The sequence below is a fragment of the Etheostoma spectabile genome, chromosome 18 (assembly GCF_008692095.1).
Source record: "Etheostoma spectabile isolate EspeVRDwgs_2016 chromosome 18, UIUC_Espe_1.0, whole genome shotgun sequence".
NCBI classification, from domain to species: domain Eukaryota; kingdom Metazoa; phylum Chordata; class Actinopteri; order Perciformes; family Percidae; genus Etheostoma; species Etheostoma spectabile.
The window spans coordinates 24,001,546-24,013,693 of record NC_045750.1 but is presented as its reverse complement, the minus strand read 5'-3'; the positions used below and the strand labels follow the sequence as shown (position 1 = coordinate 24,013,693).

Below are 12,148 nucleotides of genomic sequence, written 5' to 3'. Positions count from 1 at the left end.
GTCTGTCTGTCTGTCTGTCTGTTTGTCTCTCTCTGTCTCTTTCTCTCACCCCCAACCGGTCAAGGCAGATGACCCCCCACCCCCCCCACCCTGAGCCATGGTTCTGCTTGAGGTTTCTGCCTCTTAAAGGAAGTTTTTTCAATACTGAGCAAGCGGCTTTGAGCAGGGGAGCAGAGGAGAGGGAGAGCGCGAGAGAGAGAGGGGCGTACATTCTTAAAAAAATCCCATGCTGAACGTTACATATTAAAAAAAACATCCCGCTATGTTGATTTGAGTGGGAATCTTCACTCTATTTTCTATTTCTATGGGTTTAACATTGTTGATTTCACTGGACAGCTTTATCAATCTTCTCATCTAACTCTCTGCAAAACAGCAAATAAACACATACCCCAAAATGTCTAATCATCCCTTTTTTAAGGATATCTAAATCCTAGATTATCATAAATAGAAGAGTTCAGAAGAAATAGTCTTGTGTATGTGTGTGTGTGTGTCTCTTGAGACAAAAGGAAGCTTAAATCACTGACTTGTCGGGTTAATCATTGACCCGAGGATCAAACAGTAACAGACATTTTGTATCTTTCCGGAGCCAAGGTGGAGAGGAGTGTTTGAACTCTCCATTGTGTTGACACACTTGCCAAATGTGACAACCCAACATTTCATCTTGTCGATATAAGCATCGTCCTGATGACTCATCAGTGGCTACAAACTCTATTAATATGATTGCATATGGTCTTAAAGGCTGTGCCAGTGATCTTGCACAGTTGGTGCATGAACATAGTTCGTTATCATCCAGTATGAGAATAAAAAAAAATTAAAAAACACGTATTAGTGATAGCCTATTCTATGTGGCCTGCTTTATCACAGACAGGCGATGTCCGTACTCCACTTCCTGCTTTTATAGTGCAGCTTGGTTGGGTTTTATGGCGATTGTTGAAGATTAAACTGTTGGGAAAAGGATAGGGGGCGGGGTGGTATACGGAGAAGGGACCAAGTATGTTGTCTCTTTCATGGTGAACTATGCTCCACATTTATAACAGTTGTGTTATAACAACATTAAGATCCCAAATTCGACTAAAGTTGTTTCTCATCAAGACAATGGTAGCTGGGCTAAACCCAGAACTAGATGTATATTGTGGTGTGTGTGTGTGTGGTGGGGGGGGGGGGGGGGGGGGGGGGGGGGGGGGGGGGGGGGGGTGGGGGGGGGGGGGGGGGGGGGGGGAATCAACCAGTAACCCCTCCATACGTAATCCATCACTTATGCCACGATATGTCATTATGATTTTAAACATATTGCAATATTCTGTGATATATTGCAATTTATAACCTTTTTATTCCGACTTCTAATTTTTCCCAATATCAAATGACGTCCCCAAAAGGAAACTTTCCAAACATCTGTTTCATCTAGTAAAGAAAAATGTCTCTGTTTGTTTATTGCTGCAAAATGTGATTGTCAAGCAGACTAACCAACAACACATATATGATAAATGGTCGATACTTGACGCCTTTGTATCGATATGGTATTGCCACTGAATACATCACAATACTATGTTGTATCAATTTTTTCCCCCACCCCTAATGTATAGTAGAATAAGGTTTCTTTCTGACTTGATAAAAGACATATCTTTATTTTTTTATGAGAATATACCCTTGGTAAAAGTCAGAACAATGGACATTCAATACGTTGTACGATTCCCACTCAAATCAGCATGGCAGCCATTTATATTCATGAAATGAAAGGGTGCATTTGGCTAAGCTAAAAGGTGAATGCTCTTTCTGGAGTTAGCCCCAGTCCCTGTCTCAACTACAGGAGGAAGTTCAGCAAATCACCATCCCGGTCAGATTGTAGCAATCACTTTGTTTGTTTTCAACTCATCAGCCTTGATTGCACACCCCGTATTCTCATGACCACGGCCTATGCTGTTCCAATACAAAGACAATTTTAAGTTTTGGTGCAACCTACTACTGTCGTTCCCTATTACAAGGCCCGGGGTGAGCTCAGACAGAGCGCCTTAAACCCGGCCCACTGGCTCTCAATCTCTGTTGCCCAATCAGCAAAGTGACCCCTGTATGTGCTGATAAAGCAGTCTGAGAGGTGTACTATCAGGAAAGCAGCAAAACACACAGCGGGGATTTGCTCAAGCATGGAGATCACAACCAGTTTCTATGGCCGTACAGTATACAAGTTAATTATTACATCGGGCTGCCTCCAGAATAAAGTCACTGAAAAATCTTCTGATACAAAGAGCACTGCTTCTACCAGATTTCTTACTGAAATCAATACCTTGTCATATTTATTTCTGATAATACTTCTATTCATAGTGCATTTGCATTTACTCCAAAAAGTTCAATTTATTGAACTTAACCTCTGCAGCAATGTATACTACAGTGTACACTCTCTGGTTATAAATAAGTTGATATGTCTATTGTTAGTTTTCCACTTAGTAGTTAGACATCCTAGTTTATAGTGCTTGTCTCTTTTGGCAACATCATTAATATAGTTCTATTTCTTCTTTACATTTTTATTTTGTATTGTTTCTTACGCTTAATGCGACCAACTGGAACCCACAAAGTCCAATTAATGACAGTGTACATATACATGGCAAATGAAATGCTCATTTTGAAAAATCTAAACCCTAACACCGAAGAAACAGGAGTTGTGCTAGTTCCCAGGACAGGGAGGTTTACATAAGACAATACAGTAAAAGTACAGTATTTACATTTACAGTATTTTATGTATTGCTTGTTTTACTGTAGAATAAATATTAAATACTTTGATTTCAATTGTACAAATCAAAACAGTTACGCACTATATTGTATGTATTGTATATGGCAATACAGTACTATTAACAGTATGGAACAGTTAATCACTGTAAATTCAGTTTCTCACTGTACAATTTAAATACTGCATCACTGTGATTTAATATTAGCCAGAATCAATGGAATCACCCATATTCTAAAATATTTTAATTACACATGTCATGCCATGTTGACAGGGTTGTAATGTAAACTTTACAGCATTCTACTGTAAAATCATATACAGTAGTGTTACTGTGAAATCTCAAGTGTAGATTTCACAGCCGTTGTTTACAGTGGAATAAAAGTGGAAAAACAACTTGAAGCAGCTGCTTTCATGGTGTGATGCCTCATGCTGGACAGTGAGGTTGAAGCAACCTGGTTACCATAGTAACCAGGTGAGTCCTCTGTCCCCTAAAGTACTTCTTACCTTGACGAAGAGAGAGATGTCAGGCTGGCCGGGGTCAGCCGGCGCTGCGCTGCTCTCATCCTCAGTGACGTTCTCCAGAGTCTTCAGGCTGTAGTCGACAGCCTCCTCCGGGGTGCTGTCACTGTCGGCGTGCGTGTACGCCATCAGCATCCCATCCCCTGCCTTCTCCTCTCCCTGGATCCTCCGCTGGATCGGCGGGTCGTCGCACGGGTCCCCGGGGGAAGCGGAGGATGCTGAGGAGGCCGACGAGCGCCTGGATCCATGGTGCGCCACGCCGTTCATTTCCTCCACCCTCACCTCCGCCACTCCCTCCGCTTTGGCCTCTTCATCCTCGCTGGATGAAGAGGACGAGCTGCTCCGTTTGTCCCCGTCTCTGATGTCCATGTACACCGGGGAGCTGCTCTCTTCCTCAGCGCGGACATGGACCTGCACTTCGCTGTACAGCTGCTCCTTCGCCCCGCCGGAGGGCTCCGGGTCGGGGCTGTCGGCTCCATCACGGCGCTCTTCATGCCCAATTCTCTCGTCTATTGTCTCATATATGTTCTCCATGTTTCCTAGTTGTTGGTAGAGGAGTGCTGAAGTTGTCTAACAGTGTTGGCACACAGTCCGCCTGCCTCTGCCCGACTGAGCGCCTGCACGGTGAATTCCAGCGATAACTCATAGGAGACCTTTGATCCTGCGAGTTAACAAGTGATTTATGCAAAAGCTTTGGCCGGTGCCTTCAAGGACATATTGCCAGGGAGAAAACTACACATCGTGAGTGCAGGGAGCACTTAAAACTGAACTTTTTTGCCTTGAGTTGATGTTTTCCCTCATGTTAACCAATTTGGAGTCCTTCATAATTCAAATCTTACAAAGTTACAATTTAGAATTTTCAACCAAGCTAACCGAAGTTTCTTACTCTGAACGAACAGTTTAATATTTTCCAGGACTATAGTGCACTGTGCACACAAATGACGGGGGGGGGGGGGGGGGGGGGGGGTGCTGAAGGAAGGAGTGACATTTTTAGGCATTTTATATTGTTACCATTCCCATAGAGGCAGGCACATTTATATTTTTAAAGGCCAGTTATTTCATGGATCCAGGATATCATGCATCCTTTGGAATTAAAGTCCCCCCCCCACATCATCACACACCTTTCACCATACCTAGAGTTTGGCATGGTGTTATTTCAGTTAGCTTAATAGCTGGTTTGATTTGCATTGAGAGATGATCTTATGGAAAGTTCCCCATGCCTATCTCTAGGTATGGTGAAGGGTATGTGATGATGATGATGATGTGTGTGTGTGTGTGTGTGTGTCTGTGTGTGTGGGGCTATTTTAATTCCAAAGGCCAAGTGAACTTTATCAGGATGCATAGTATCTGATCCATGAAATAAAAATGTGCCTGCCTCTATGGGAATTTAACATAGGGGGGTGTATACTTATGCCCCCTGTATTTTAAGGAAGAACATTTATTCATTTATGATACATCATTCATTCACAAAGAAAATTGGTGTCCTTAAAAGGTTGGATTTTCCTAAATGTTTTGAATGAAGGCATTAAGATGAATTTCAAAAAGATTTTTTTTTTTTATTCCTCTTTTTAAATCAACTTTAGCCTGGGTTGTAAACTTTCTCAAACCACTGTATATATATAATATGTATGTTTTATACGTGCTCGGTTTTTTATTAATTCAGTGACAGTAATACTGTAACTGTTTAATTTGGAAGGTCTTTATTTAACAAACAACTGCCAGTTATGTTCAGCATTACGTTTGTCAAGAATTTGGCAAATGTATAATTCCAGCTCTAATGTGATGTGTGATATTATTCTATTTTCATATCAAGATTCAAATTAGGTTATGCAATATTTATTTTATAGTGAAATGAATTTGCACCAATTCAGAAATATCCTTTTGAGACATCGGAGGGGAAGTTAGTGTTGAATTTTCTTTCTCAATGGGAGATTCCAAAGAAATAGTCTATAATGTTGAGGAGGGCCTTACTATTAAAACTATGAAAACCAAAGATTAATCCTTATTTATGCTAAATAGTTAGTTGCTATTTTTAGAATCAGATCTCTTGAACTAAGAACGCCCAAACACTTACACATACTCACAGAAAATAAAATACAAACTGCTCAGTTTCACATAAGTCCCTTTAATTTCAGAAGACTCTTGAATTGCATCAACATGGCAAAGATAGTTAATTTGTAAATCATATTAAATATCCATAGTTCAAATCCAAGTTAATAATCAACACAAATAAACCTGATCATATTTATTCTTTTCTAACAATTTGAAATGAATTATTTAAACATAGGATGTATTTAATTTCTCCATCAACACGTTGGGGGGAAATCATCAGACAACACTTGTCTTTCAGAAAACAAAACTATCAGAATATTAACAATTATAGAATATTAACAATTGCCATACAAATGCTTTCAATTTATGAATTTAAATTTTGTAAAGTGTAAATATCACAGTGATGTCTGTCTTTTTTTTTTTTGGGCACACGTATTAGTAAAGCATCTAAAAAGCACAACGAGCAAATTGTTTTTTAAATGATGCTGAGAAAAATATTATATAATTTATTTGCTGATTTGGAGTCTACTTGACTTTCTACGATAATGCTAATTAAAAAGCTTTTTGGCAAGAGGCACCTGACTTCTTCTTTTTTTTTTTTTTTATATCTATAATTTCAAATAGAAACTACGAACAAGAAGTGCAAATTATACATGACCAAAAGCATCCAAATACTGCCCCTTCATTCCGTTTCATATCTATCCTGTAGTGCAAATCTGGGGAACAGTTCTCGCAGGTCATGCTGAAATAGTCTTCTCAACCAAGCAACAGCCACACCCTTAAATCCCTAAGACAAAATACTGACCAATAACAAATTGCACTTCACATTTCACCAACAAATGGCCATGGTTATGGATTATGACTTATGAAGGGCGGTCATCTATACAAAAAAAATGCTCTCCAAAACACAAACTCTACAAAAAAAAACCTGCCACACAAATGATTGCACATCTTAGAGAGATGTTCTCCTTTACGTTAAATTAAGTTAAGTTAAAAGGCAAATGGTAACTGCCTAGTAAAGAGCAAGTGTAATGTGAAGGGCTCAGGGGATGTCCTATAGCTATGAGCAGAAGCCTGGAGATTTTAGTAGAACATCTGCTTCCATGTAACATTCAAAATAAAATAACACCGACCCCAGCCAATCTCCTGAAACTACGGAAGAGGATTAGGGCCACTGGTGAAAAATGTATGCGAGTTCTGACTTTTTTTCCTCAGAATTCTGACTTTAATCTCAGAATTTAAAAAAGTCTGAATTCTGAGAAAAAAAGTCTGAACTCTGAGAAAAAAATTCAGATCCCACATAAATTGACTTTTTTTTTTTAAATTCTGAGATTATAGTCAGAATTCTGAGAAAAAAAATTCAGATCTCACATACGTTTTTCATCAGTGGCCCTAATCCTCTTCCGTATGAAACTGAGAACAATTGGTGACAAGAAACCCTGACGTGACCTAGTCTCTTCTTTACCTTAGGACATCCAAATCTGTTTTGCATAGATTTGAAAATGCAGAGTAAACCACATCTACTGCCGTCCATACCACTGTTAAGGTGTCGGTATGATTCTTGGTGCTTTTTGGATCGGTGACATCTGAAACCCCTTCCCTTCAAACCTCAGTGCCGTTCCTTACTTCCTTACTGTTTTCTTATGTGCAAATGAGTGCAACACTAAGAATGCCTTGGGGGAAATATTGTCTGAAAGGGTGTGTTCTTAGGCTTCTTGCCACTCCCTATGATAGCTAATAACACCTCAGGAAAACAAGTTTGTTTGGAGCATACTGACACCTTTTATGTTATCCAAGTTTGCCCAACAAGGGTTCGTACTCGCTAGAATCACAGGTTCTAATTTCACTCTTAGCTGTGACTTTTCACTTATAAGTGACAATAAAAATGACGAGATGATATTGGGTAAAGTTCACAATCAAAGCAAAGCCGCTATAAAGCCCATGTAAAGGTTTATTATTTTGATTAAGTCTGCACCAGAAGCAAACCCGACATTTCCCTTACACGCAAGCAAGCAAGATGTACCTCTATACATGATTAGGTTGGGTTCCCTTTGTCTCCCGAGCAGCGCAATGGCATTCAGTTGTATGAGGGAGGGTTAGGGGATGCTTCTGGACAGAGAGGACTACCTTGGGGAGCAATACCTCCTCTTCTTTTACGTCTGCCGTCACGTCTGTTTCTTCAGCTACAGGTGCAAGTCCTCTTGCAGTAAGGGCTGTGACATCTCCCTGCTTCTGTGTTTTAGTGAGGGCAGCTGCTTGAGCGTCACTTGTCTGATGTAGACCATGAGAAAGCCCAGCACCATCACCACACCGATGAAAGAACCCACGACGGGGGCGTAGGAATACCCGTTGGCCCTGGGTGGGATGCTGGGTGCCGTGGATGGAGTTGGCTCTAGGGACAGCAGGTCCTGGACGTTTGAGAGGGAGCCGTTGTTTGGTAGAGGGGGGATGGCCAGGATGTGGCACATGAGAGGGTAAAGGTCAACGGAGCGCATGGACGTCTTGACGTAATTCTGCCGTAAGGCCGGCCCACGGGCCACAAACACAGGCTGCATGCTACGCAAGGTGTTGTCATAGCCATGGTTTCCAACTGGAAAGAAAAGACAAGACATGTATTTATATTTGCATAATGCTTACAATGCTTTGATGCTAACTATGCTTCCATTGTTAATCTGTAGATCTTCAGTTTCTATTTCCCATGAATCACAGGCAGAGAGAGATTTATGGAATGTGGCCCTGCAGCTCTGTCGGATGATTTACTACCATCACTGCTGGCCCCAGCTGACTGGTTACTACTAAAGCAATCACGGCAAAGCACAAGCAACATTACAAATTAAATCAAAATCATGAAAGCTTAGATTGGCAAACTGCTTCTAACAGACATCAGTGCAATCACATTCCTAGAGAATTGACCGGATTCACAAAGTGCGCTGTGTGTGAAATCAATACAGTTCATCAATCAGTCAGTTCAACTACTATCCAATCAGGTTTCAGTATCTAGACTTATCAAATTTAAGACTTATAAAAAAAAAGGTACCCCGAGATGATTTTTTTGTGCAATCTTCTACATTAGTTTTCCTTGTGCACATGCATGACTCGGACGCACGAACCACCGACCTTCCGATTGGCGGGCGACCGCTACGCCACTGAGCCACAGCCGCCCACAGAAGAAGGCTGCTAGCTAGTAAACAATGCAGGATTTGAAATATTTCCAAAATAAATATGCTTTGTAAATGTTTCATGGTCAAGGAAATGCATTTAACAGGTTTGTTAAACCTAAAAGACACACACAACGCGACACCTAAAGAAGAATATAAATATAGATGTGAGATTGCATCAACACAAAAAAAGAAATGCATGCTTGAATTCATCTGTTCCATCTTCAATTTAAGGGGAGAAGGTGTATATTCATACGGCTCAACTGTCATCTGACTGTGTATGTACCTTTTAATCTTCAAACCCCCGGGAAGTGCAGGTCCAGTCCATATAATATATGTGAGCATTGCTGCAATTCATTCACACTGGGTCTGTATTAATATATCCTTCCCTGTGATGCACTGAGAAGCAGAAGTTGCCACTGCTCGACAGTAACAGCTACGATTTTGTAATCCAGGGTCTATTAATCTCTCATAAATCAAACAGCTACATGACAGAAACAACTTTTGATATCCGGCATAGTAGCATACTACACACACGTAGCTCAGCAGTCTGACGCCACACTGTCACTGAGGACAGAGTCTCTGAGTCAGCAGCTTTTTCTTCCAGCCACTCATTTTAATGATTAACAAGCGTTCAACAGGAGAGGAGGGAAATCTGCGGGCTGCAATGAAAACCTCAGCCTGGTCCACCATTTTGATACGTCTAATCTGAAGAGAGGACGTTTTAAAAAAAACAAAACCTGCTTAATTTAAAGTGAAGAAAAGAACTGCGCAACCTTCAAACCCACACACTCCTGCCGTTTGTAAGTGAAAATCTGTCTATTTCTGTTAATTACAGCTGGTTGAGCACGCGCTTGCCTCGGTTCAAGGATTTAAAAAAAAATCTCCTGTGAAGCTATTATTAGAGCAGACTGATCCTGCAGTTGGAAACGACTGCCAAAAACCTTGTTTCATGTGAAGAGCCACAAACAGGAATATAATCCCAACACAGCTTTAGGACGTTTGAATACGTACGCATGAAAGGCGCGGTCCTGTTCTGCAAGATGGTCCAGCCCTCCTTGGACTCTATGAGGATGGGCATGATCCGGATGTTGTGTTGATAATGGAAGTGCTCGGGAATGTCTTCCTTCTTGTACACCATCATGTTCGGGTTTGCGTCCGCCAGCTTACTGTACACCTCGTCAAACTTCCCTGCAAGACACATGACAATACATGAGAACACACATTACAGTCATTTTTATTTATAATTTTTTTTGCATCTTTGATTTCCACTTGACTGGACTGTGGTACTAATGTAATCATCCCTGTTATATAAGAAAGGATGAAGACCATGTTATGTTTGTTGTATGCATCTGTTTTTTATACAATAACAGTTTTCCATAAGTGCAGTGAATATATGTGTGTATTTAGGTCTGTGTGTGAAGATGTATGTATGTATGTATGTATGCGTATATAGGTAGCCATGCACTTACTTAGACTTGGCTTACTTTTATGCACGCTTCATTGTCCCTTTTTATTTTATCTAAATAATTACTATTTTTGTATAAAGTATACATATTTAATTTTTTCAAATATATTATAACCTTATTTTTGTTGTATACACATATCACAATTACAACTGAAAATACAAAAACACCACACACACACACCACACACAACACACACACCACACACACACACACACACACCACACACACACACACACAACCACCACCACACACCACACCACACACACACACACCACACACACCACCAAAAAAAACACAAAACAACAAAACACACACACCACACACACACACACACACACACACACACACACACAGAAAAATGTTATTTAAAAAAAAAATGCTAACACAAAGAGTTTTAAAAAAAATACACGAGAATACAATTATTTTTATTTAAATAATTACTACTTTTATATACAGTAATTATATATATATATTTTTTTTTAATTTATTTTTTTCCTATATATATATATATATTATTATATTATATATTATATATATATATAGTTTTTTTTAATATTTAACCTTATTTTTGTCCTATACAGATCACAATTGCACTGAAAATTGTTGTTTTTGAAAAAAAAATGCCAATAAAAAGAGTTTTGAAAAAAAATAAATGAGAATACATTTCAACCTTAACTAAGTTTCTTGACAGCATTGAATGTGACGGATGTTTTAAAGTGATACCTTCTTTGGGCAGTATTCCCACCACCGGACTCTTGTCCACCCAGGTGTACAGGTCTCTGCTCACATACTCATCCAGTTCTATGATTTTATCGGGGGAAAGCTGCGCCATCCCGTGGTCGCTGGTCACTATCAGGTTCACTTTCTCATACAGCCCCGCCTTCTTCAGCTCGTTCATGAGGAAGCCGAGCTTCTCGTCAATTCCGGTGATGACCACGTCCATGAGGGAACTCTGAGGTCCCAGGTTGTGTCCGCTCTCGTCTGGCTCCTCCCAGTACAGAACTCCAAAATCCACCGCTGCGTCTTTGGGTGCAGAGAACCACTCAATGAGCCGCTCCACTCTGACTTCAAAGGACACTGAGGCATTGTAAGGGAGGTACTTATTGGGGAACATGCCGTGGATCTTCACATCGGACCCCGGCCACATTGCCGCCCCGCTCCGCCCTCCGGCTTCCTGGATGGTCACCCAGAGAGGCACCGCCGCCTCCCACCACCGGGACTCATATATACTGTCCGTCTCCATGGAGAAGGACCGGTTCAGAGCGGGGTCGTACATCTCGTTGGCCACGATGCCATGCGTCTCAGCATACAGCCCCGTCACCAAGCTGTAGTGGTTGGGGAAGGTTTTGGTGATGTAGGCGCTCTCCACGCGCTCCACCGTCACGCCCTCATCAATGATGCGGTGGAAGTTAGGCGTCGGGACCCGGTCAATGTAATCCCAGCGGAAGCCGTCGAAGGACACGAGCAGCAGCTTGGGCCGGTCCCTCACACCACGGCTCCTGGGCCCATCTTGGTTCAAGTGACTGAGGGAGACCAGAGGCAGCAGCAGGGCCCACAGGCAGACCAGAGGACAGCAGCCTCCTCCCAGGAAGCAGCCCAGCATAGTGCGGGGTGTGATGAGAAAACCTACAAACACAAAAGGAAAAACTCAATGAGGCTGAGCAGTTAACTCCTCATATCTGAAAAAAAGTATATGCACACACATACTTATGAAAAATTAGGTTTTGGGGCTGTTTTGGGGGTTTGGCCTACGCCTTAGTTCCAGTTTAGTGAAATCATAAAGCATACAGCATACAATGACACTTACCTAAACAATAGGGTGCCTCTAAGTAACTTTTTCCATTATTAATTCATCTACTAAATCTTTATTGATATATCTTTTGTCTATCAAATGTGATATTCTATCAGACCGAGATATCTACTACTATGTATGACAATAAACTTTCTTCTTATTATTTGATTCATTCACTGTTCACTCAGCCTTCCTTTCAACTTTGTGGTGAATGTTTGGGGCCTCTCTCCATATTAATGCCAATTCATTTAGAAATTAGATGTTCAATAATAACAAATGGGTGGAAGAGGAGTACACATAGACACAGAAAGTAGCTATGTGAACAAGTGAAGCAGGTTGACCTCTGAATGTTAGCATCCTTGCTTTTCAACAACATACAATAGCTTTGCAAAACAGATATCGGCAATACTGATAAAAACCAACGATATGACAATTACAA

General features: G+C 40.9%; 2 protein-coding genes and 1 long non-coding RNA gene across 3 annotated transcripts in view; all 3 read right to left on the bottom strand.

Annotated features, from left to right (window-relative positions):
• The window catches only part of clic5b (chloride intracellular channel 5b), a 17,252-nt gene extending 13,420 nt beyond the window's left edge, over positions 1-3,832 (bottom strand). Inside the window, exon 1 of the mRNA XM_032543615.1 lies at positions 3,224-3,832. Within this exon, the coding sequence (XP_032399506.1) occupies positions 3,224-3,772 (549 nt within the window). The 5' untranslated portion in view covers positions 3,773-3,832. The remainder of the gene's footprint in view (positions 1-3,223) is intronic.
• A 2,067-nt stretch (positions 3,833-5,899) lies between these two features.
• The window catches only part of LOC116706664 (uncharacterized), a 10,694-nt gene continuing 4,445 nt past the window's right edge, over positions 5,900-12,148 (bottom strand). The window contains exon 3 of the long non-coding RNA XR_004336292.1: positions 5,900-6,980. This is a non-coding gene — a long non-coding RNA (uncharacterized LOC116706664). The remainder of the gene's footprint in view (positions 6,981-12,148) is intronic.
• enpp5 (ectonucleotide pyrophosphatase/phosphodiesterase 5) overlaps positions 7,156-12,148 on the bottom strand; it is a 6,485-nt gene continuing 1,492 nt past the window's right edge. The window contains exons 2-4 of the mRNA XM_032543613.1: positions 10,641-11,543; positions 9,463-9,639; positions 7,156-7,880 (exon numbers count right to left, since the gene is read on the bottom strand). Coding sequence (XP_032399504.1) covers positions 7,474-7,880; positions 9,463-9,639; positions 10,641-11,520 — 1,464 coding nt within the window. The 5' untranslated portion in view covers positions 11,521-11,543 and the 3' untranslated portion in view covers positions 7,156-7,473. The remainder of the gene's footprint in view (positions 7,881-9,462; positions 9,640-10,640; positions 11,544-12,148) is intronic.